The 26,909-nt window shown below is 39.3% G+C and overlaps 1 protein-coding gene across 2 annotated transcripts in view; it reads left to right on the plus strand.

Moving 5' to 3' along the window:
- LOC126183464 (glutamate receptor ionotropic, kainate 2-like) overlaps nucleotides 1-26,909 on the plus strand; it is a 499,151-nt gene that overhangs the window by 266,284 nt on the left and 205,958 nt on the right. For both annotated transcript variants that reach the window (XM_049925465.1, XM_049925464.1), the window contains 2 exons: nucleotides 2,227-2,368; nucleotides 16,776-16,943. In XM_049925465.1, coding sequence (XP_049781422.1) covers nucleotides 2,227-2,368; nucleotides 16,776-16,943 — 310 coding nt within the window. The remainder of the gene's footprint in view (nucleotides 1-2,226; nucleotides 2,369-16,775; nucleotides 16,944-26,909) is intronic.

Genomic DNA, 26,909 nt, shown 5'->3' on the forward strand with positions numbered 1-26,909 from the left:
ACAAATGTAAAAATAATTAGAATGCACACCTGTCATTCTGTCAACCATCATCAGTAGAAGAGTTGTGTGAGTAGAATGTACACCAATGAAGAGAAGGTAGAAATGCTAATCATCTATGGGAAAAGTAAGTTAGAGGAACAGTAATTGCAATAGAGTTTTCTTACATACGGGTACATTTAGTACAGTAGTTTAGTCCTTTTAAATACTGTTGTGTAGAGTAGGCATACAGTAAAGGCTGTTCTTCCTACAAACTGCATCAAATAACGTTTCTTTATTGTTGTTGTTCAAGGTAGGTGAAATGCTGCGCAAAAAATGGTTCAAATGCCTCTGAGCACTATGGGACTTAACTTCTAAGGTCATCAGTCCCCTAGAACTTAGATCTACTTAAACCTAACTAACCTAAGGACATCACACACATTCATGTCCGAGGCAGGATTCGAACCTGCGACCGTAGCGGTCGCGCGGTTCCGGACTGTAGTGCCTAGAACCGCTCGGCCACTCCGGCCGGCAATGCTGCACAGGCAGCAGAACTGTACAGAGAGCTATATCCTGACAAGAACCCACCTTCCCAATGGATGTTTTCTCATCTTGTGCGGTGCTTCAGGAAACTGGAAGTTTCAACGCACAACAATGCAATCATCGTAGCACTCGCACAGATGAAGCTGCCAAAGTTACTGTTCTTGCTTGCATTGCAATGAATCAACATATGAGCACACAACAGCTTGAACATGAGATTGGCATTCCTAAAACCAATGTACATATAATTCTTATATGTCACCAGTTCCATCCTTACCATGTACACCTACATCAAGAATTGCATGGCAATGATTTCCAGAATAATGTACAGTTCTGTCAGTAGGCACTGCAGCAAATCCAAAACTTCTTCTCCATTGTTCTATATATTGATGAATGTTCTTTCTCAAACAAAGGACAGGTAAATACAAGGAGCATGCATTATTGGTCCAGTGACAACCCACAATGGCTTAGACAGGTGGAACATCAGCATCAATGGAGAATTAATGTCTGGTGTGGGATGCTTGGTGCTACAATTATTGGCCCTTATTTCATCAATAGTAGTCTAAATGGAACAGTGTATGCCAACTTCCTCAGACAAATTCTTCCTCCCCTTCTGGATGAGGTGCTGCTAAGGACCAGAATGCTTATGTGGTATCAACAAGATGGATGTCCAGCACATAATGCCTTGCGTGCACGTCGTGTTCTGAACTGAGGGTATCCTGCCTGATGGATTGCTCGAGGAGGAACAGTTACTTGCCCTGCTAGGTCTCCTGATTTAAATCCTCTGGACTTTTTTTTGGGGGGGGGATGCATTGAAGATGTTGTCTATGGTGATAGTCCAACAACTCCAGAGGACATGCAGGAAAGTATCATGCTTGCTTGTAATTCTCTTCAGCAGGCAACACTGGAAGCAGTAAATAATTCTTTCATCCAACGAGTGCACCAGTATATCAGTGTCCAAGGTCACCACTTTGAGCACCTTTGAATGTTCTACTCCAGGGAAATGGTACAAGAGAGTCAAAGTCAATTTTGTGCTATGTTTATGATTGATTTTAATTTGTTTTCTGACAACTCCAGCAAGAGGAGAAATTTGTGATACCGGGCTCAAAGTCAATGTTGTATTATGTAATTGATAATGTTGTGTTTCAGTGAATGGTACGCTGTGATACATTTTTGAATAGTTCTTTAGAAGAGGAAATTCAGCACCAAATAAAAAATATGGGGTGCCATTTAAGAAAGTCATACCGCTGTTCATATCTTCATAAAAAACACAGCTACAATGAAGGAAATCATGTTGCTTGATGTCCCATGATGGGTAAAGAACATTTGTTTGAAACATTTTGTAATTTGCATTTGGACATTTTTAGTACGAATATCATTTTCAGATTATTGAATTCCCGTACAGCATGTACCTTTGTATTAGCTGGGAGTACATGGAAGTTACCTTTTAATCTAGCATTAAACATTGATTGTACCATGCCCTGTGGAGAGTTTCACACATATCAATGAACAGTAGGATAGGTACAGATGTGAATCACTCTCCAGCTTGATAAATAAGAGTATCAGTTTTTTATCATATAAGAAACACATCCCTGAAAGTCATTCTTGTTTTCCTGCTAAGCCTTGTGTTTGACATACAGGTAGATGCAGTATTTAATGTCTTATATGTTAAAAGTATATTTTTGCCATTTTTAGTTTTGTTTCTTACAGGCATGTCTTGCGTAGAGTGAAAAGATCAGGAGAAATAAATTTCATCTTAGACTGTTCAATTGAAACTTTACCTGAAATTATGAAACAAGCTCAGCAGGTTGGTCTTATGACAGATGAATACAACTTCATCATAACAACAATGGTAAGAACACAAAAAGACATGATAGCTGTTTCGCTATAAATTTAAGTAATGTGTTTTGAGCTTCATCTTTAATATATATCCCCTTATTACACTGCTTCTAAAAAGTAGTTTCCACTTGAATATTATTCTGGTTGCATTATATAACATTTGTTGCCAATCATGTTCAAATTATTACATCATTTAAAAACACTAACCACAGCTCCTTCCCAACATGATTGGAAGTAGAGCATCTCTGAGATGCAGTTTTTGTTTCTGCTTAAATAAAACCAACTACTAAATGAAGTTTGTCTTGGATGCAATTAAACAATACATAGTAGCTGACTGCATCAAATTTAAATAATTCTTCTATTTTTACAAAATGTGCTATTAAGTGTACAGTAAACAGAAATTGGCAATAACCATATTTATAATGGCATGAGAGTTCATTGCGATTAAAACAACTGATTTTTGATGTCTTAAGGTTTGTATATATTCCTTAAACCAATCATTTTGTTCTTCAGCCATATGTGCATATTAAATTATTTAGTTGGAGATGGAGATGAGCACCCACATGTATTATCTATGCATTTTGTAATTCAATAATTATTTTTTAATATTGTGAGAAGGAAAGGTGCTACTCACCATATAGCAGAGATGCTGAGTCGCAGATAGGCACAACAAAAAGACTGTCAAAAAAAGCTTCAGGCCAAACAGATATTCAGCAGAAATTGACATCACACACACACACACACACACACACACACACACACACACACACACAGTCTCTGGTCACAAAAACTAAGTCCATTTCATGATCACAGTACACGAACTATTTATTGGCTCAAAACAGTTCAGAGTTCAACGTGATGATTTATAAACAAACACATGTGAGATAATTAACAGGTACTCATACTGTGTCTATCCTCAGTTCCATAATGCAATGAGAAAAATTTAAGACTACCATAAGGGCTATTCACTGACATGACCAAATGTCTCATATTATCACAGCCAGGTCTGCCTTCAACCTGATCTCAACCTAAAGTGCCGTCTTCAAGATCTAACAAAAAGTCCTGACTCAATTCCTTGATCTCTTCACTTGAAAAGATGCCTCTGTATACTTGACTCCATTTGTGTTTCATTACTGTCTGCTTTTCCATTGGCTGATGGCCATCCCCATCAAAAATACATTATTCTTAAGTTCTGCAGACATGATTTGACTCAACATGACCACTTCTCACCCTAAACTAATATATTACAACAATATTTAAATAAACAAATGTCATAAACCTCATTTAAACTAAGTATAAAAAATAGTTTGTTCATAAACAAACACCAGTTTTGTGCAATTGCAATCACATTAAATGACAATATATTGTTGCTATATATTTCTTAAAAAATTATATATGCCCTGTTAAGCATTTGATGCATCATCCAGATTTCCTGTACTGGAATTTTCTCCATTTCTGTCCAAGCCTTTCTACTCTCACCTGGGCTCATCAGCAACAGTCACTGCATCTGAACCACGACAGCCCTTTGGCAGTCCTGGGACTATCTTCCAGTGATCAGCCTCACAAGAAAATTCATCTCACCTCATAATAATTTCAGACAACTGATTAGCTATCCTAACAACACAAATGTTACACACCTCCATTTAATGTGGTACAGTAGCTTGCTAACTCGGCGCATTAAGCCACGCCAAATTTGACATACTTTCACAATAAATAAATACACAACATACATAAATAGTAGGTCATCATGACCTTACCAGAACTTGAACAGCTTTGGATTTTTCTGGCAGGGGAGATGTGCAATATTCTGCTGTGCTTTGCCATTTGCCTTCAGGCTCAAAATGGTGGCACCAAGTAATGTCATGATGACTTTCTTCTTTGACCGCAGGGGCCCTCTGTTCATTGAGTTCATGAAGCAAGAAATCACAATGAATGCACAGCACTGTGAAAACACTTTGCAGAAACAGTGACACACCATAAAGTAAAAATGCCCAGAATGCTGTTGGACTCAATCATCCTGTTGCACAACAACATCTACCACAACACTGGCATACATATGATCTGAGTCCATTGAAAACCTATGTAACACTGACTTTTAAACCATTTTCTTGAAAGAAAAACACCTGACTACCCTGTATTTTTGCCTTTCCCTGAGAGCTAGGACAGGCAGTCAGCACTCCGCCCTTCCATGATCCCATTGTGGCAGGTGTTTGGTTTTCATTTCACTGCCCCTCACAGCTTGGTCCTCCAAGCTAAGCTATGTTCCTAAAGGAATACTTATATATACACAAGCACAGGTGTGCAAAACTTAAGGATGAAAGTAACTTCAACAGATGTCTTACTTTCAAGTAACATAGCTTGGTGAAGCTTGGACCATATGTTGAAAGAACTGCTACAGTATATTATAGAAGGTAGCTGAAAGACATACATAATAAGAAGAGCAGAAATAAAGATTTTATTCAAAGACAACAATTACACTGAAGTTGCCTCAATTTATGACAGTCCCCTGGATATTACAGAAGGCAGTAAATTGTTCTTAATAGGATGTGTGATCACTGTGAATCACACTGATGCAACATGCTCCCATGCTGGCCAGAAAATTGGTATAGAGTTCTTGTGGTCAGAAATTCAATTTCTCCACCAGTTCAGTTGACAGCTGCTGGATGGTCGTTGGTGTAGGTGGACATGCTACAATATGCTTCCCCAATGCATAACACACATACTCGATGAGATTTAAGCCACTGGAATGGGCAGGCTAGTCCATTCACCAAATATCCTCTCACTCTAAGAGCTGGTCCACTTGCACTGTTCAATGCAGTTACACATTGTCATCCACAAAAATGAAGTCAGAGCCAAATGCAACCCTAGATTAGATTAGATTAATACTAGTTCCATGGATCATGAATACGATATTTCGTAATGATGTGGAACGAGTCAAATTTTCCAATACATGACATAATTAAGTTAATTTAACAACATACTTACGTTAATATAACAACTTTTTCATTTTTTGTGTTTTTTTATTTTTATTTTTTTTATTTTTTTATTAATAATTTTATTTTGTTTTTTTTTTTTTAAATTTATATCTAAAAATTCCTCTATGGAGTAGAAGGAGTTGTTATTCAGAAATTCTTTTAATTTCTTCTTAAATACTTGTTGGTTATCTGTCAGACTTTTGATACTATTTGGCAAGTGACCAAAGACTTTAGTGTCAGTATAATTCACCCCTTTCTGTGCCAAAGTTAGATTTAATCTTGAATAGTGAAGATCATCCTTTCTCCTAGTATTGTAGTTATGCACACGGCTATTACTTTTGAATTGGGTTTGGTTGTTAATAACAAATTTCATAAGAGAGTATATATACTGAGAAGCTACTGTGAATATCCCTAGATCCTTAAATAAATGTCTGCAGGATGATCTTGGGTGGACTCCAGCTATTATTCTGATTACATGCTTTTGTGCAATAAATACTTTATTCCTCAGTGATGAATTACCCCAAAATATGATGCCATATGAAAGCAACGAGTGAAAATAAGCATAGTAAGCTAATTTACTAAGATGTTTATCACCAAAATTTGCAATGACCCTTATTGCACAAGTAGCTGAACTCAAACATTTCAGCAGATCATCAATGTGTTTCTTCCAATTTAATCTCTCATCAATGGATACACCTAAAAAATTGGAATATTCTACCTTAGCTATATGCTTCTGATTAAGGTCTATATTTATTAATGGCGTCATACCATTCACTGTATGGAACTGTATGTACTGTGTCTTATCAAAATTCAGTGAGAGTCTGTTTACATGGAACCACTTAGTAATTTTCTGAAAGACAGTTTTGACAATTTCATCAGTTAAGTCTTGTTTGTCAGGTGTGATTACTATACTTGTATCATCAGCAAAGAGAACTAACTTTGCCTCTTCATGAATATAGAATGGCAAGTCATTAATATATATTAAGAACAACAAAGGACCCAAGACTGACCCTTGTGGAACCCCATTCTTGATAGTTCCCCAGTTTGAGGAATGTGCTGATCTTTGCATATTATGAGAACTACTTATTTCAACTTTCTGCACTCTTCCAGTTAGGTACGAATTAAACCATTTGTGCACTGTCCCACTCATGCCACAATACTTGAGCTTGTCTAGCAGAATTTCATGATTTACACAATCAAAAGCCTTTGAGAGATCACAAAAAATCCCAATGGGTGGTGTTCGGTTATTCAGATCATTCAAAATTTGATTGGTGAAAGCATATACGGCATTTTCTGTTGAAAAACCTTTCTGGAAACCAAACTGACATTTTGTTAGTACTTCATTGTTACAGATATGTGAAGCTACTCTTGAATACATTACTTTCTCAAAAATTTTGGATAAAGCTGTTAGAAGGGAGATTGGACAGTAATTGTTGACATCAGATCTATCCCCCTTTTTATGCAAAGGTATAATAATAGCATATTTCAGTCTATCAGGGAAAATGCCCTGTTCCAGAGAGCTATTACACAGGTGGCTGAGAATCTTACTTATCTGTTGAGAACAAGCTTTTAGTGTTTTGCTGGAAATGCCGTCAATTCCATGTGAGTTTTTGCTTTTAAGCAAGTTTATTATTTTCCTAATTTCAGAGGGAGAAGTGGGTGAGATTTCAATTGTATCAAATTGCATAGGTATGGCCTCTTCCATTAACAGCCTAGCATCTTCTAATGAACACCTGGATCCTACTATATCCACAACATTTAGAAATGATTGTTAAAAATATTTTCAACTTCTGACTTTTTGTTCGTAAAGTTTTCATTCAATTTGATGGTAATACTGTCTTCCTGTGTTCTTGGTTGACCTGTTTCTCTTTTAATAGTATTCCAAATTGTTTTAATTTTATTATCAGAGTTGCTGATTTCAGACATGATACACATACTTCTGGATTTTTTAATAACTTTTCTTAATATAACATAGTAGTTTTTATAATTTTTGATAGTTTCTGGGTCACTACTCTTTCTTGCTGTCAGATACATTTCCCTTTTCCGGTTACAAGATATTTTTATACCCTTAGTAAGCCATGGTTTGTTACAAGTATATTTAACTATTTTCTTGGGGAAGCAGTTTTCAAATGCATTTACAAAAATGTCATGAAATAAATTATATTTTAAATTGGCATCAGGTTCAAGGTACACCTCATCCCAGTCTAACTGCTGTAGGCTTTCCCTGAAATTTGCAATTGTTAAATCGTTGACTGAACGTACTACTTTGGAGGACTGTTTAGTACCGCTGAATGGAGCTATGTCATATATTGTAACTAGCTGTGCACCATGATCAGAAAGACCATTCTCAACAGGCTGAGCATTTATCTGGTTAAACTTATCTTGGTCTATAAAGAAGTTATCTATCAGTGAGCTGCTATCCTTTACCACCCGAGTAGGAAAATCAATAACGGGTGTCAAATTGAAAGAACCGAGTAATACTTCAAGGTCATTTTTCCTATTACCCTCTTTCAGAGAATCTACATTGAAGTCCCCACAAATAATAATTTGCTTCCCCCTGTCTGACAGACAGATGTGCATGGGAAAGGAGTGAAATGTCACAATAACATTGGCCAGTAAGTGTAATGTGTTGAAACATTTGGAAGTCAGTATTCCCCTGCAACATTATGCCACCCCACACCACAACACCTGGATCACCAAAATGATCATATTCAACAATGTTCTTGTGTGCATTCCCTGTTCCCATTTCTCACCGTATGAGCATACAGTCAGAATCACTTCTCATATCGAATCCTTTCCCATCTAAGAAGAGCATGTGATCCCACTCCTTGTTAGTCCAGTCCTTATGTTCTAGACACAATTGCAAATGATGCTGCCAATGTACAGGTGTTAATGAGACACAACACACTGGTTGTTGGGCAAAGAGACCAGGCTCATGCAGTTGCCATGCCACTGTGAAGTGTGAGATTGTGTGCTTTGCAGCCCTGTGAAAGCACTCCTGTTAAATGTGGTTGCCACTGACCCACTGTTTTACATGGGTCTCTTTTTGCCCATTTCACAGTGTAGTGGTCATCTGTTGCTGTAGTTGACCGTGGCCAACCACCTCCTCCCCTTTGGGCAGTAGTGGCTATGGTTTGGAATGATCCCATGCACATGAAACAATGCTGTGAGCAATACCAAACTCTTAGGCTACACTCATCACACTTGGTCCTTCTTCCAGTTTCACAGTGATTCTTCCCCATATGAAGTCATTCAGATGTCATTTCTGTACCATGTTGTAATGGAGACCACCACCACAGTGCACTATAACTTCTCACTGGTTGACACACACTGTCTTCTCCCATTCCTTCAACAGCCTTGTGCTGTGGAAGCAGCCCCATTTGGCACTATAGTCATGCTGCCTCTTGGTATGTAATGTCTCTCTTTCATTCAATTACACCAAGTATTTAAGAGGAGGTATGGTCAATATTGAGGGATGTGACAGAAATGTTCATTTGAAGCAATAAACTTCATACGGACATATGCCCTATTCTGAATGATTTCTGAGATAGAACTTATTTAATGTCATTTTAGAACCTTTTTCTTGAATATCTTTAAAACTGCAGTCTCTAGTGAAAACACATTGAAATACAAAATCAAACTACATTAAACTTCCTACAAAAAGGGTCCCATTCATTTTTTCCTCAAGGGCTAATAATTTGCACAAAGAGAGCAAGAGTATACTGAAAATCACACATGATATGCATGCACTGTAGCTTAGATAGTTCTTATAGGCAAATTTGAGGTAATTTCCTGACTTGGTAGACCACAAGTGTCCTACATCAAATTGTGTGCCTCGTTTCCTCTATACTACAGTGGTACGATGTAAACAATGACAGTATATTGAATAAAATAGAAAATAAGTAACAATGTACATAATATGTTCTGATTGGGGAACCAGGATTAATTCATTTATGATTAACTGAAAATTTTGCTTCACAATTGAATCTGTGACACACATCCAGGATGAGCTTCTTTGGGGCCTATGTGCCTGGGTATCACAGGATCAGCATTTGGCCCCTTTTCCTTCTTGTTTGCTGAATATCCATGTTACCACATTTAGTCAATAGGGAAAGTGAGAAATGAATCATGTGTGTATTCACTGGAGCATCTTGGGGGAAAAGGTGCAGTGTAGTTGCTCTCTTTGACTTTAGGCTTCAAATAGAATTGACAGGTTCTGCTGTCTGGGAAAAGGTGCAGTGTAGTTGCTCTCTTTGACTTTAGGCTTCAAATAGAATTGACAGGTTCTGCTGTCTGCTTCTAGCCTTGTTCACATTGACTGGCTGCCAGCCACATGAGCTTGAACCATGTTCTCTCCCTATTCCATTTAATTTTATTGAAACCTCTTATACTGGCAGTCAAACTCTACTTCCTCCCCAGGGCTGGCCCATCTGTATCCCGATATTGAGAATATATTACAAATCAGTTAATTTCACTCTTTAAGTTCATAAACCTCCATTCTGAAGAATCCTGTCCCATCCTGAACAGTCTCCTTTTCTTTTATGCCTGCACTTTTTAAAACTTTGTGCTCAAACTCCACGTTATATGGGTATGAAAATTTATAACAAAGTGAAAGGATGAGAATTGCTCAGCATAACTTTAGAAACACTGAAAAAAAACCTTATATGATAAACAAGTGCAGAAATGTTAGTATTCATAGAATAATTAATAAATGACAACCCAAAAATTTTAGCAGGTGAGAGCAAGTAGCTAGGACTGTTAATTTTTTAAAATGTGTTACTTTTTAAGAAAAATTATTAATTGCTTAGTAATTAATTATTCAGTACCATACATTACCCACATCAAAAAAAGTTTTGCATCACCCCAGTTACCAGAACTCCTGAGGACAGGCATTGACTGCAGATATTCTATCACATACACAGTCCTTTTGACTGTTCGGAGATGTCACTAAACCTGAGAAAGATCTAAACAACCATGCATGAGCAGTGCCTATTAGATGGAGGGGTCCGACAACCAATCAGTTCCAGTCATTCCACCAGGAGGGAGGTACATGGCTCGTGTTGTCAGTAGTTCAACTATGCCTAGATGGTCAATACCGCAGTTCGATTGTGTCCACATTGTTACTTTGTGCCAGGAAGGGCTCTCAACAATGGAAGTGTCCAGGCATCTCGGAATGAACCAAAGGAATGTAGTTGGGACATGAAGGAGATAAAGAGAGACAGGAACTGTCGATGACATGCCTCGCTCAGGCTGGCAAAGGGCTACTACTGCAGTGGATGACGACCACCTACAGATTATGGCTTGGAGGAATGCTGACAGCAATACCACCATAGTGAATAATGCTTTTTGTGCAGCCACAGGATGCCGTGTTACGACTCAAACTGTGCGCAATAGGCTGCATGATGCACAACTTCACTCTCGATGTCCACGGTGAGGTACATCTTTGCAACCACGACACCATGCAGCACAGTACAAATGGGCCTAACAACATGCCAAATGGACCATTCTGTTCAACAATGAGTGTCGCATATGCCTTCAACCGGACAATCATTGGAGATGTGTTTGGAGGCAACCCAGTCAGGCTGAATGCCTTAGACACACTGTCCAGTGAGTGCAGTAAGGTGCAGGTTCCCTGCTGTGTTGGGGTGGCACTATGTGGGGCTGATGTACACCGCTGATGGTCATTGAAGGCGCTGTAACAGTTGTACGATACGTCAATGCGATCCTCCAACTGATAGTGCAACCATATCGGCAGCATATTGGCGAGGCATTTGTCTTCCTGGATGACAATCTGCACCCCCATTGTGCACATCTTGTGAATGATTTCCTTCAGGATAATGACATCACTCGACTAGAGTGGCCAGCATGTCCTCCAGACATGAATCCTATTGAACATGCCTGGGATAGATGAAAAGGGCTGTTTATGGATGACATGACCCACCAACCACTCTGAGGGATCTATGCTGAATCACTGTTGAGGAGTGGAACAATCTGGACCAACAGTGCCTTGATGAACCTGTGGATAGTATGCAATGATGAATACAGGCATGCATCAAAACAAGAGGATGTGCTACTGGGCATTAGAGGTACTGGTGTTTACAACAATCTGGACCACCATCTCTGAATGTCACGCTATATGGTGGCACAACATGCAATGTGCGGTTTTCATGAGCAATAAAAAGGATGGAAATGATGTTTATGTTGATCTCTATTCCAATTTTATGTACAGGTTCTGGAACTCTTGGAACCGAGGTGATGCAAAACTTTTTTGATGTGTGTATAATAGAGAAATGTGAAGAAAGGGATTAAAGTGAGAAGTTTCAGCCAATTTGTCGAAACCTTTTGCTGTAAGGAGCAGAATGTGAAAATTTTGTGGAGGTGGAATGACTGCCTTAGCTCAGCTAGCTGAGGCTTATAGGAGTCCATGTGAGCTGTTCTCTGTAGAAATCATGCTCCCATACCTCTGCTACATGAAGCTAACTTCATTTCAAGGATAATTATACATCACTCAGTTTCAATGGTTCTAAGAAATCTGAATTTTATTACATAAAATGATGTGTAAATTATTTGAAATGCTTCCAAATAAATGAAATTCTGAAATACATTACTGATAAATATATTTTAATATATATTTTATGGTGGCTCTGCTTCAGAACATTTAACTCTGTAGTGTTTAGCTTCCACAGAGAATTTTTTATTGATTGATATGCTCTCTGGTAACTAAATGGTATTACATTGTATGGAACTGGGGATCTAGAAACGATGGAGAGGCTTTGTTCCCGCCATAGCCGGCAGTGGTACACAACCTCACAACAGGCTACAGCAGTCCACTCACCCCACCTCCGCCCCACACCTAACCAAGGGTTATTGTGCGGTTCAGCCCCCAATGGACACCCCCCTCCCCCCTCCCCCTGGGAACGTGTCTCACACCAGACGAATGTAACCTCAATGTTTGCGTGTTAGAGTAATTATGGTGTACACGTACGTGGAGAAAGTGTTTGTGCAGCAGTCGCCAACATAGTGTAACTGAGGCGGAATAAGGGGAACCAGTCCACATTTGTCGAGGCAGATTGAAAACCACCTTAAAAAGCCATCCACAGACTGGCAGGCACATCAGAGCTCGACACTAATCCACCGGGTGGATTTGTGCCGGGGACCAGAATGCTTCCCAGCTCGGAAATCAGTGCATTAGACCACACGGCTAACTGGGCAGGCTTAGTAAATAGTACTTGTCAAGAGTTTACTTCGAAAATAAAACCCACAGAGGGGTCCCTGAAGCAAAAAAAGTATTCTTGTTTACTAAGGTAGAACATGTGCATATTTGGACTTGGAATTGCGCCTCTTTGTTGGCAATAAGAAGGGCTATGAAAAGATTATGAGTCTTGTCACAGTCTGAATAGTGTCAATTCCCCTTCCAGCAGTGTAGGTTTGGAAGAACCAATATACCTGTGCAAACAATGGAAGAATCAACAGGATCACCACCACAAACTTCAGGTGCAGCAACAGTGATCATGTAATTTCAAAAAATAGCCATCAAACCTACAACTACTGCCTCTTGCATTCATCAGCAACAGCAGCAGTAGAAACTTCATCTGCTGTTGAACTCCCATCCGTGGCTTGAGAACTGTCATCAGTATTAGTCCACCCACAATCTTTAGCATTACAAGCCCCTTCACCATCTGATGTGTCTCCACCATCATCAGCAATGACAGAGGCAAGCAGAAGAAGCAAAAGAATCAGGAAATGCACGACTCTACAGGAGTTTTGGTACTTGGTCTCAATTCCAGGACTGGCTTAAGTCAGAAACCTGCAGGTACTCTTCCTACAATCTCTAATTGCAATTTGGAACAAAACAGTGACATCAGAACAAAGAGTTTAGGAAATCACAAACTTCATTTTCGCCAGGATATAATGGGTATAAAAAACAAACTGGACCAGTTGACTGTTTGAATTAATGACAGAGCAGCTTATTACACTAGGAACTGACTGGATAAAGGTGGAATAATAATGTATATTAAAAATAATATAGTGTACATCCCCATAGATGTAAGAAATTATTGTATCAGTCAACATTTTGAGGCTTGTTGCAGTGAGTTCCATGTTAATACTCTGCTTGTTTATGTGGTTACTGTTTCCAGAGCTCCCTCATGAAAGGTTAGTATATTCCTCAAGCAGGTAGAATCACTATTAACTCAGCTGTTCTCAAAAACCAAAGAAATTACCACTCTTGGTTACTTTAGTGTAAATTTTCTTATTTGTAATAATGACAGAACAGATTATGAGAATGTAATGTGCTCTTTTAATCTGAGAGCACATACTGACTTTCCCACGAGAGTGACAAAGGACTACACAAGTCTGATTGACAATATCTTCATAGGCAGTAACAGAACTGATAACATATGTGTAACACAAATCTTAAATGGTCTTTCTGACTATGATGCTATAAGAAATGTAAGATGTAACCCCTGCTAACAGAATAGTTTTATCACTAGATTGTTTAGACTAATCAAGAGTGAAAATCTAGAAAACTTCAGCAGACATTTGCAGCATTTAGAATGGGGCACAGTATATAAGGCTAAAAAGTCAACTCTATTCCTGAATGAACTTATTATCATTTTTGAAGCTGCATTTCCTAAGAGAACTTCAAGAAGTAGCAACCTTAATGATTACAGGAAACAGTGGCTCAATAAGGGAATCAAAACATTCTGTAAGACAAAGAGAATGCTTTATGTGTCACTCAGAAACTCTAACAAACCACAGGATAAGGAGCACTACAAATTATATTGTAGCATCCTAAGGAATATAATTAGAAAATCCAAAGCTGAAATTGACGTCTCAAATAATAAAATAAAAACTATTTGGGAGGTAGTCAAAAGGGAGACAGTAAAAATTTCAGAAGATACAGACAGTATCAAAGTGTGTCATAATGGAAGCACTGTAAATGTTGTGAAGTAGTTGTAAAGGATCTGTGTTTGAAGCCATGAACCTTCTTCAAAAAGCAGTGCAGAATGAAATTATTCAGATATATATGCCTTATATTACACCTGATGAGATTGAAAAGGTAATAAGCTAAATGGATACTATATCTCTGAAAGATTTGAAGCACTGCTGCAAATTTATTCTTGAAGTTCTCTGTCACACATTTAATGAGTCTATCAAGCAAGGTACTGTCCCTAATAAACTCAAATATACAATTGTTAAGCCACTGTTTAAAAAAGGCAATAAGGCTGAGGTTTCCAACTACCAGCCAGTTTCATTGCTAACAAGTCTTACTAAAACCCTAGAGAAACTTATGATCAAGACAATCATAGATAATCTTAATAAATTTAACATCTTTAATAAAAACCAGTTGGATTCCAACAGGACAATTCTGCAATGGTACCTACCTGCTCTGACTGGGGCACAGTGAAATGTGGAGTACAATGGGGCTTGGTGCTTGGTCTCTTACTTTTCCTAATCTTTATCAATCATCTGCCTTGGTGTGTGACACAGAAAGCACACTACACCATGTATGACACAATCCTTATGATAAAGTACCAAACTGCAGTCCATATAACTCTGCTACCACCATATTCAAAGAAGCTCTAGGCTGGTTCACTTCTAGTGGTCTGTCCCTCAGTGTTAACAAGACTCATTGGGATTACACATTGACAACACTCTAAACTGGTCAGTTCATATCATTGACCTGTGTAAAATACTGCATTTGGCTGTATGTGCCATTTGCTCAATTTCATCTGTATGCGACCTGGAAACAATCAAAAGTGTGTACTTTGAATATATACATTCACTTATTATGTATGGCATCATGTTCTGGGGAAAGCAGTCCTCAGCAAATAAACTCTTTATTGCACAGAAGTATGTCATCAAAATTCTGGGTGGCATCCACCCTAGATGCTCTTTCAGAAACTTCATCAAACAATTGGGTATCCTCACCATGCCATGCCAATACATTGTTCACTATGTGCCATGTGAACAATAATCGTGCAATGTACAGAACAAACAGTGAGTATCATGATCATGATACAAGAAGTAAACATGATCTTCACAAAGATATAAAAAATCTCACTATGGCACGGAAAGGAGTACATTGTCCAAGCATAAAAGTATACAATAAACATCAAATTCATGTTGAATCAGTCATTGGGAATAAGACTAAATTCAAAAAACAGCTAAAACTTTACCATTAGTATAGTTTTTTTATTCTTTACAGGAATTTTTTTTTTTTTTTGACAATATGAAATAATTAGTGAAATATGCCTAATTTAAAGCATTCTTCTAAGAAATGACTATGTAGCACTGTACATCAATTGTTGACATTGCTTTTTATATTAATTAGAATGTGAGACATAATTGGTTTGGGTAACCATCATTACTAGTATGATCTACATTGCTATTTTAACACTTGAACCTCTTGTATATATTTACATAAGATTTAGATTGTGAGTTTCATAACCATTTACATACAGTTATTATTGTAATAATCTGACATGTTCTACATCCTAGCAATGCACTCACATCAAGGATCTGGGAAACCTGAAAATAAATAAATAAATAAAATAAATAAATGCACCTGAACAAAACATCAGAAATTCCATGTGATTATAACCTCAGAAATATATTGTAAATAAAAAACTTATGTTTAGTGATTGATTTCATTGTGGTTGTGGTTTCTTTATTCTCTCCAATGCTAAAAAAATGATCAAATGTTCCTCTGCCACTTATAACCACTTGAATTTTTGAATTTTACCTCTTGTAACAGTGCCTCCCCCCCCCCCCCCCCCCCCCCCCCCCCCCGCCCCCTGCACCATCCAATTCTTGCTAATAGTCCAGCCCACATTCTCTTTCATTTTAGATTGAGATATAGGCCATCTTGACCACATGTATACCATGAAATGATCATTACTATAAATGAGAGAAATTTGAACTTATACACAGGCCACTGACTATTTTTCTCACCAAGCATTAACAGCCAATGGAACAGAAGAGAAAATGGCAGAGGGGTAGTGGTACATGATGTAGTATCTACCACACACTTTAAGGTCACTTTTGGGGTATCACTGTAGGTATATATCATAGAATTAAGTAACATGTACTCTGTAAAAGTTTCAAGTTGAAAATCAGTGGCAATCAAAAACACAGTTTGTAAATTTCACATGCAAGGCTATGTATTTCCAACTAAAGTACACAGGCAGACTCCACGTCTCTAGACTTATCAGAAGTCTTCAGCACTTGTCACCATAATAACAAAGATGTATTCACAAGGTAGATACCTCTGTATAACTGACAACAATAAGAATCTATTGGCCGATAGAGCTCAGCACTTTTTTCCCTGTAGAAAAAACATAAATAATGATAAGCTTGTAACAACTTTTGGGGATGGTTTTGTAAAAACATAACCATGACAAAAATATTTTTGTGATGAAATAACATTCACTGATGTTTCAGGATGTGCATACCATTGACTTGGAGCCTTATCAACATGGAGGGACAAACATAACTGGCTTTCAGCTTGTCGATACCACAAGTGATCATGTACAAAACATAATAAATTCATGGAAGAATTTTGAAATAGAAGATCTTGACAGGCCTGATATTGAACCAGAACAGATTGAAGTAAGTACCTGAAGGGAAGGGAGAGATAGCTTTTCAATGCAACAGGCTCAATCCATTCAGTCTGCAGAAATCTAGAGGCTTACACAGAAGTCTATCATAAACCCATCATGCATCTGTACATGAATGGAGTGAAGGAAAGACCACAATTTCAGTTTTACTTTTAAATGTATTCAGAAGAAGTAACCTTAGTCAGATTTCTAAATTATTACTTTATTATTACCTTTATTAATAATTCTATGTCATTCACCAGCCACAGCTGGACAGACAGCGTCAAGATACAGCATTATCATAATTTATGAATACCAGTCTACTATGATAGTAATTTAATACCATAAGACATATTTAAGTTATAAATTAGATTACAATATCACAACTATAAAATAGATACAAGTATACAATGAAATTAAATATAATGGTTGCTGTTGGAGTCATGGAAATGAGCTGCAGCTCAAGTAAACACTATGCTGTTACAGGGAATAACAATATTAATGTGCTAATAGTAAACTGCAGGAGCGTCTATAGAAAGGTCCCAGAACTGCTCTCATTAATAAACGATCACAACGCCCATATAGTACTAGGGACAGGAAGTTGGCTGAAACCAGACGTAAACAGTAATGAAATCCTAAACTCAGATTGGAATGTATACCGCAGAGACAGGCTGGACAGTGAAGGGGGAGGCGTGTTTATAGCGAAAAGAAGTGCAATAGTATCGAAGGAAATTGACGGAGATCCGAAATGTGAAATGATTTGGGTGAAGGTCACGGTTAAAGCAGGCTCAGACATGGTAATTGGATGTCTCTATAGGCCCCCTAGCTCAGCAGCTGTTGTGGCTGAGCACCTGAAGGATAATTTGGAAAATATTTCTAGTAGATTTCCCCACCATGTTATAGTTTTGGGTGGAGATTTTAATTTGCCGGATATAGACTGGGAGACTCAAATGTTCATAACGGGTGGCAGGGACAAAGAATCCAGTGAAATTTTTTTAAGTGCTTTATCTGAAAACTACCTTGAGCAGTTAAACAGAGAACCGACTCGTGGCGATAACATATTAGACCTTCTGGTGACAAACAGACCCGAATTATTTGAAAAAGTTAACGCAGAACAGGGAATCAGCGATCGTAAAGCGGTTACGGCATCGATGATTTCAGCCGTAAATAGGAATATTAAAAAGGGTAGGAAGATTTTTCTGTTTAGAAAAAGTGACAAAAAGCAGATTTCAGAGTACCTGTTGGCTCAACACAAAAGTTTTGTCTCAAGTACAGATAGTGTTGTGGATCAGTGGACAAAGTTCAAAACCATCATACATTATGCGTTAGATGAGTATGTGCCAAGCAATATCGTAAGAGATGGAAAAGAGCCACCGTGGTACAACAACCGAGTTAGAAAACTGCTGCGGAAGCAAAGGGAACTTCACAGTAAACATAAACATAGCCAAAGCCTTGCAGACAAACAAAAATTATGCGAAGCGAAATGTAGTGTGAGGAGGGCTATGCGAGAGGCGTTCAATGAATTCGAAAATAAAGTTCTATGTACTGACTTGGCAGAAAATCCTAAGAAATTTTGGTCTTATGTCTTGGATCAAAACAAAATGTCCAGACACTCTGTGACCGAAATGGTACTGAAACAGAGGATGACAGACTAAAGGCCGAAATACTAAATGTCTTTTTCCAAAGTTGTTTCACAGAGGAAGATTGCACTGTAGTTCCTTCTCTAGATTGTCGCACAGATGACAAAATGGTAGATATCGAAATAGACGACAGAGGGATAGAGAAACAATTAAAATCGCTCAAAAGAGGAACGGCCTATGGACCTGATTGGATACCAGTTCAATTTTACACAGAGTACGCGAAGGAACTTGCCCCCCTTCTTGCAGCGGTGTACAGTAGGTCTCTAGAAGAGCGTAGCGTTCCAAAGGATTGGAAAAGGGCACAGGTCATCCCCATTTTCAAGAAGGGACGTCGAACAGATGTGCAGAACTACAGACCTATATCTCTAACGTCGATCAGTTGTAGAATTTTGGAACACGTATTGTGTTAGAGTATAATGACTTTTCTGGAGACTAGAAATCTACTCTGTAGGAATCAGCATGGGTTTCGAAAAAGACGGTCATGTGAAACCCAACTCGCGCTATTCGTCCACGAGACTCAGAGGGCCATAGACATGGGTTCACAGGTAGATGTCGTGTTTCTTGACTTCCGCAAGGCGTTCGATACAGTTCCCCACAGTCGTTTAATGAACAAAGAAAGAGCATATGGACTATCAGACCAATTGTGTGATTGGATTGAGGAGTTCCTAGATAACAGGATGCAGCATGTTATTCTCAATGGAGAGAAGTCTTCCGAAGTAAGAGTAATTTCAGGTGTGCCGCAGGGGAGTGTCATAGGACCGTTGCTGTTCACAATATACATAAATGACCTGGTGGATGACATCGGAAGTTCACTGAGGCTTTTTGCAGATGATGCTGTGGTGTATCGAGAGGTTGTAACAATGGAAAATTGTACTGAAATGCAGGAGGATCTGCAGCGAATTGACGCATGGTGCAGGGAATGGCAATTTAATCTCAATGTAGACAAGTGTAATGTGCTGCGAATACACAGAAAGATAGTTCCTTTATCATTTAGCTACAAAATAGCAGGTCAGCAACTGGAAGCAGTTAATTCCATAAATTATCTGGGAGTACGCATTAGGAGTGATTTAAAATGGAATGATCATATAATGTTGATTGTCGGTAAAGCAGATGCCAGACTGAGATTCATTGGAAGAATCCTAAGGAAATGCAATCCGAAAACAAAGGAAGTAGGTTACAGCACGCTTGTTCGCCCACTGCTTGAATACTGCTCAGCAGTGTGGGATCCGTACCAGATAGGGTTGATACAAAACATAGAGAAGATCCAACGGAGAGCAGCGCGCTTCGTTACAGGATCATTTAGTAATTGCGAAAGCGTTACGGAGATGATAGATAAACTCCAGTGGAAGACTCTGCAGGAGAGACGCTCAGTAGCTCGGTACAGGCTTTTGTTAAAGTTTCGAGAACATACCTTCACCGAAGAGTCAAGCAGTATATTGCTCCCTCCTACGTATATCTCGCGAAGAGACCATGAGGATAAAATCAGAGAGATTAGAGCCCACACAGAGGCATACTGACAATCCTTCTTTCCACGGACAATACGAGACTGGAATAGAAGGGAGAACCGATAGAGGTACTGAAGGTACCCTCCGCCACACACCGTCAGGTGGCTTGCGGAGTATGGATGTAGATGTAGATGTAGATGTAGAGAAGAATTCTTCAATATTGTAGAAGGGTTGCTCTTTTAACTTGCACAAAATGGTTGTTTTAAACTGCTCCCATGATAAAGACTGAATGTGAACAAATAGAGCATTAAACAATTTTAGGGCCACCGCTGGGAAGCTGTTTTGTGTCTTTGCTAATCATGTCGATACTGTCTTTGTTACGAGTGCTGTATTTGTGAACTTCATTTCTCTTTCTGTAAATATCATGGTTTCTCTTTATGTGGAAGATGCACTTCAATATATACTGGCTGTAAACAGTCAGAACTCCTAACCTGATGAAAATTCGTTTACAGTGGTCTGTTTTTTTGCTTGAAGTAATGATCCTCATTGCTTTCTTTTGCTGTAAAAGCACATTCTTGCAGCCTGCAGAATGGCTCCAAAACAACAGCCCATAACTGATGTGGCCGTGGGACATTGCATAGTACACAGGTAGAAGGTACTGTTCTGGTACTATACTTTTCAGTTTCCTCAAGAGATACAGGACCCGTGAAAGTTTGGAACATACATGTTTGGTGTGCTGTTGCCAGGTTAATTTGGTATCAATGAGAAAGCTCAGAAGTTTAACATCTGCTGTGTTACCCAGTGCTCCAGTATTGCTGAGGCTGCATAGCATCCTCTGATATTTTCTTCATTAATTTTTATTTTGTTCATGGTAAACCAGGCCTTAGCTTCATTGAACAAGACTTCTGCTTGTTGGACTGCCTGTTCAACATTCTCCCCTTTTGAGAACAGGGTTGTATCATCCACAAACTGCAAGGTGTGCCCATTGGAGCCTATGTCATTTACGAAGATAAGGAACAGCAAGGGCCCTATTACCGATCCATGTGGCACACCATGCTGTAGCCTCTTTTCACCTGAATCAGCTCCTTGCATGGAGACAATCTGAAGATTGTGAGCTTCTTCAATAAATCTGGCATTGCTTTCCTTCTTTGCTTTTTCTACTTCCTTTCCATAGACGCTTTTGGTCTGTAAATAACCATGGAAGATGGTTGTAAAATGCCAACGTTTATGGCTGGTATTTGCAGTTTTGTTGATATTTGTTTTATGTGCATTAGGCTATGGCCTAAAACATATTTCTTTGCCTACCATTTCATTTACCAGTGCCAATGACTATATGTCTTTTGTTACTGTAGTATACTGAATTTCAGGCAATAGAGTCAAGTGTAGTAGATATCTATACCCACTGCAGCTGAGATAAGAACATCCATTGGTAAAAGAAGTGAGAGTGTGCACAAATTACAAACTCATAATCAGAATTAGATTCTTTTATACACTCCTGGAAATGGAAAAAAGAACACATTGACACCGGTGTGTCAGACCCACCATACTTGCTCCGGACACTGCGAGAGGGCTGTACAAGCAATGATCACACGCACGGCACAGCGGACACAGCAGGAACCGCGGTGTTGGCCGTCGAATGGCGCTAGGTGCGCAGCATTTGTGCACCGCCGCTGTCAGTGTCAGCCAGTTTGCCGTGGCATACGGAGCTCCATCACAGTCTTTAACACTGGTAGCATGCCGCGACAGCGTGGACGTGAACCGTATGTGCAGTTGACGGACTTTGAGCGAGGGCGTATAGTGGGCATGCGGGAGGCCGGGTGGACGTACCGCTGAATTGCTCAACACGTGGGGCGTGAGGTCTCCACAGTACATCGATGTTGTCGCCAGTGGTCGGCGGAAGGTGCACGTGTCCGTCGACCTGGGACCAGACCGCAGCGACGCACGGATGCACGCCAAGACCGTAGGATCCTACGCAGTGCCGTAGGGGACCGCACCGCCACTTCCCAGCAAATTAGGGACACTGTTGCTCCTGGGGTATCGGCGAGGACCATTCGCAACCGTCTCCATGAAGCTGGGCTACGGTCCCGCACACCGTTAGGCCGTCTTCCGCTCACGCCCCAACATCGTGCAGCCCGCCTCCAGTGGTGTCGCGACAGGCGTGAATGGAGGGACGAATGGAGACGTGTCATCTTCAGCGATGAGAGTCGCTTCTGCCTTGGTGCCAATGATGGTCGTATGCGTGTTTGGCGCCGTGCAGGTGAGCGCCACAATCAGGACTGCATACGACCGAGGCACACAGGGCCAACACCCGGCATCATGGTGTGGGGAGCGATCTCCTACACTGGCCGTACACCACTGGTGATCGTCGAGGGGATACTGAATAGTGCACGGTACATCCAAACCGTCATCAAACCCATCGTTCTACCATTCCTAGACCGGCAAGGGATCTTGCTGTTCCAACAGGACAATGCACGTCCGCATGTATCCCGTGCCACCCAACGTGCTCTAGAAGGTGTAAGTCAACTACCCTGGCCAGCAAGATCTCCGGATCTGTCCCCCATTGAGCATGTTTGGGACTGGATGAAGCGTCGTCTCACGCGATCTGCACATCCAGCACGAACGCTGGTCCAACTGAGGCGCCAGGTGGAAATGGCATGGCAAGCCGTTCCACAGGACTACATCCAGCATCTCTACGATCGTCTCCATGGGAGAATAGCAGCCTGCATTGCTGCGAAAGGTGGATATACACTGTACTAGTGCCGACATTGTGCATGCTCTGTTGCCTGTGTCTATGTGCCTGTGGTTCTGTCAGTGTGATCATGTGATGTATCTGACCCCAGGAATGTGTCAATAAAGTTTCCCCTTCCTGGGACAATGAATTCACGGTGTTCTTATTTCAATTTCCAGGAGAGTATATACACATAAATCATTAATTTAATGTACAGATAACTTGTCAATATAACTGATATGACAGAGACGCATAGAGTGTCAGGAAATTAATACTAATTTACAACCAGCAGACCAAGCTTATCACAATACTACAAAGGCAGCTCTTTCAAAATCTAAAAATTCTGTAACTTAATAAAAACAATTTTGTATCAAGATTGGATGTGACTTCCTCTTCAACAATACTAGTTCCATATTGTAGAATTTTTTCCTTTTAATCTGTTAGTATTTTTATAGTCATGTACTGCAGACTGTGTGCATAGCAATTTAATATATATTTGTTTCTAAAATCATATTTACGTTGCAAGCGATGGCCTATAAAAAATTCTGAATTGTTATCCATAAAGATAAACATAAGTGCAACTACACAGAATAATAAAAATATTTAGAAACCAAAATAGGGGTGTGGCCAAGCAGTTCTAGATGCTTCAGTCCAGAACTGCGCGACTGCTACGGTCGCAGGTTCGAATCCTGCCTCGGGCATGGATGTGTGTGATGTCTTTAGGTTAGTTAGGTTAAAGTAGTTCTAAGTTCTAGGGGACTGATGACTTCAGATGTTAAGTCCCATAGTGCCCAGAGCCATTTGAACCAAAATAGGGGTGAGCATGAATCCACCGATTTCTAATAGATCTTTGTAGTAATAGTATTCTGTTTATACTACTTGCGTTCCCAAAAATGTAATTAAATATCTTACAACAGACTGAAATAGTTGTAAAAAAACATTTTTCATGTGTCCATGTCGCTTATGTAGAACAGTATTGTCACTGTGAATCCATAGCCATTAAACTTGTTTTACATGTGAAGCCCTTGGTATTTTTTGAAGAAATATCCCCCTAAATGTAGTAGAATCTGCTTTTCTAACATCCTGATTTTTATGGAAAATTTGGTAGTTATTTGTTTTTTGCTGTTTAGTTTTAAATTGTGTGAGGTGGGTATTTGTCATGTTCAGCTTTAATCCACTTAGATCAAAACAGTGTTCCAAGCTGTTTAGGACATCTCTAACTTTTTGGGGATCTTGTAAGGCATCTCATTTTCAATGAGCAGAGATATGCATTTACAAATAAAAATGAATGGAAAATGGTACTTAGGAGTAAATGATTTATATAAAGCAAAAACAATGTTGAGCCATATACAGAACTGTGTGGACTCCCTATGAAATATTATTCTAGTCCAAGAAATAATTCCCTGTACCTAATGTTGCAACTACATTTGCTTTCTCTCTGTTAAATACAATTTGAACTAATTCACAGCACTACATTTATTTCCATATCTCTTTCTTCATAGATCAGTGGAGAGTGGTCCATATAGTTTCTTCATAAGGTCACAGGAAACTCCTGCGGCCTTTTAGAACTTGGTAGACAATAAGCAAATTTTCTGTGCAAATTCACTGATGGCACATATGGTACTCTTGCATTTCTGGATACATAATAAAGTTAATGTGATATTAAATTATGTATGAATGTGTGGATACAAATTGCAACAACTTTTCCAGTGTTTTTGAAAAATTCTGAAAACACATATTTCCATATAGCATCCTACAATTTTTTTTCAGAACTTGTTAAATAATGGCTTCATTGCTGTCAGCTGTCAGCCTTCATTAGTGAAGCACCAGGAGACTATCAAGTCACATGTTTAGCTTTTTCTGTTTGCTTTCACAGTTTGATTCTTAATTTTTTGCATCTTTTGTGTGATTGCATAGTTTAATCCTTAGGTTCCTTACACTTTTTTAATATTTGAGAGGGATAGTATCATGTTGTAGTAACTGGCGTGTACATTCATTCAGTCTGTAGTGCAATTGTCATTTGATTGTTTGGAGGACCAGTGACTTTTGATCACAGCTCGGTCAGACATCAGTATTCCATTGACGAAACACCAAGAGACTAGCAAGTCATCTGCTTAGCTTTTTCAGTTTCTTATCATAGTTAAATCCTTAAATTATTAGTAGTATAATAGAAAGGATGTGTGCATGGTGTCTGTGCATGCAGGAGGAGCTGGCCATAGTTTATGAATGGCTAAAGATGCTTAAGGCTACAGCCAGCCATCTGCAGGCTGTTGCTTCAGGATGTGGTGGAAACAATGGTGAAACTGGCCCATCACATTGGACACCTCAGGTATTGATTGTTTCACCCATGGGTTCCACTGTTGAAGCACCATCCAGCCTACCCAACGCGGGGGATCAGCACTCATTGCAGAGTGAGTAGTGGGTTGTTATGTGTGCTTGTGACACTTGAGGTGGAAAGGCAGTGTGATGGCCATCTGGCCTTTCCCATTCACTTTGTAAGTGAACAATAGCCACTCCTTCAGCAGGCTACAAGTAGGCACACAGGTGAAGGGGTTTACTGGTTATTGGGAGCACCAGTATTAGATGTGTTACGGAGCTCTTCAGAGGAATATCTTCCAGGGCTGGAAAGAAATCCAAAGTGCACTCTGTGTCTCTGACATGGGGTGTGATCTGAGAGGTGGAGGGGGAACTGCCTGAGACTAATGAGGGCGCAGGGTGCCCATAGTCTGCAAGTTGTTGCTGTTGTCAGCATCAATGATCCCAATTGCTTGGGCTCTGAGGACATCCTCAGTTCCTACAGATGACTGGCAGAAGTGATGATTACTGCCGTACCTAACTCATAAAATGCAAGCAGAGATCACAGTTTGCAGCATTGTGTCCAGAGTTGATTGACATCCTTTGGTTTGGAGCCGAGTGGACAGGCACAACCAAAGGCTCTGTCAATTCTGTGGTAGTCATACCTACATATTTCTGGATCCACATTATAGGCTGGAGAGTTGCCAGACTCCACCTGATAGGTGAAGGATGCAATACAGAAAGGAAGCAGCTGCTTGGGTAGCAGAGTACTCGTGGTATTCTTTTTTCCCTTTTTTAGGCGAGGCAGTATTTTGAGTCCTGCCCTCTAGGAAAGTTTTTTCACTTAAACTATCGTCAGAACTGAAAGCTGGCTGAAACTCAAAGTAAAAAGCTCTGAAATATTTAGCATGGTATGGAACTTATATGAAAAAGACAGATTAGGTGTCATGGGAGGGGGAGAGTTCATTGCTTTTGACAGAAATTTAAGTCGAAATTAAGTCTGAATGGGAAGTTATCTGGACACAAGTAGCAAGTGTACATGAAATCAAGCTAAATATCAGATGTTTTTGTCAGCCACCTAATTCTGTCATAACATTTTTAGAATAATTTTAAAAAATCTGCACTCATTAGTGTGGAAATACCTAGACCCTGCATTATTACTTGGAGGTGATTTTGAGCTACTGAGTATACACTTTGATGCTATGGATTCATTGCAGGTGGTATGGACAGACAGTCTTGCGAAGAATTTTTAAACATATTTTCTGAAAAATGCTGTGCACAACTGGCTAGACAACCCACACACAATTGAAATATTTGATATCTTATAGCAACAAACAGATCTGGCCTAACTGGACAGTCTCATTATAGAGACAGGGATTAGTGATTATGAAGTTATTATTGAGATGTGGTTACTAAAGTTAATAAATCCATCACAAAGCTAGGAGAGTTTGTATGCTAGAAAATGCCAGTAAACAGTTGTTAGCAGCCCACATAGATAATGAAGGGACATTATTAACTCCAATATGACAGACATAGAGAAATTATGGGCAGTGATTAAATTGGCTATAAATCACACTCTGGAGACATATTTACCAAATAAGTGGATTAAGGATGGAAAAGACCCACAATGATGTAATAATTAACTTCAAAAAATGCTGGAGAAATAGAGATCGTTGTTTTTTCAGTTCAAATATATTACACAAATGTTGACAGGCAAAAGTTGACGGAAATTTGTGTGTTCATAAGCAGATAATGTGCAAAGCGTACAACATCGGCAATCATATCTTCACAAAAGATTCTTGCTGAGAAATAGAGAAAATCGTAATCATGCATAAAATAACTAATCATGTTGAAAGCTTCTCTCTGGTCAC

Source organism: Schistocerca cancellata, chromosome 4 (genome assembly GCF_023864275.1).
Source record: "Schistocerca cancellata isolate TAMUIC-IGC-003103 chromosome 4, iqSchCanc2.1, whole genome shotgun sequence".
Lineage (NCBI taxonomy): Eukaryota > Metazoa > Arthropoda > Insecta > Orthoptera > Acrididae > Schistocerca > Schistocerca cancellata.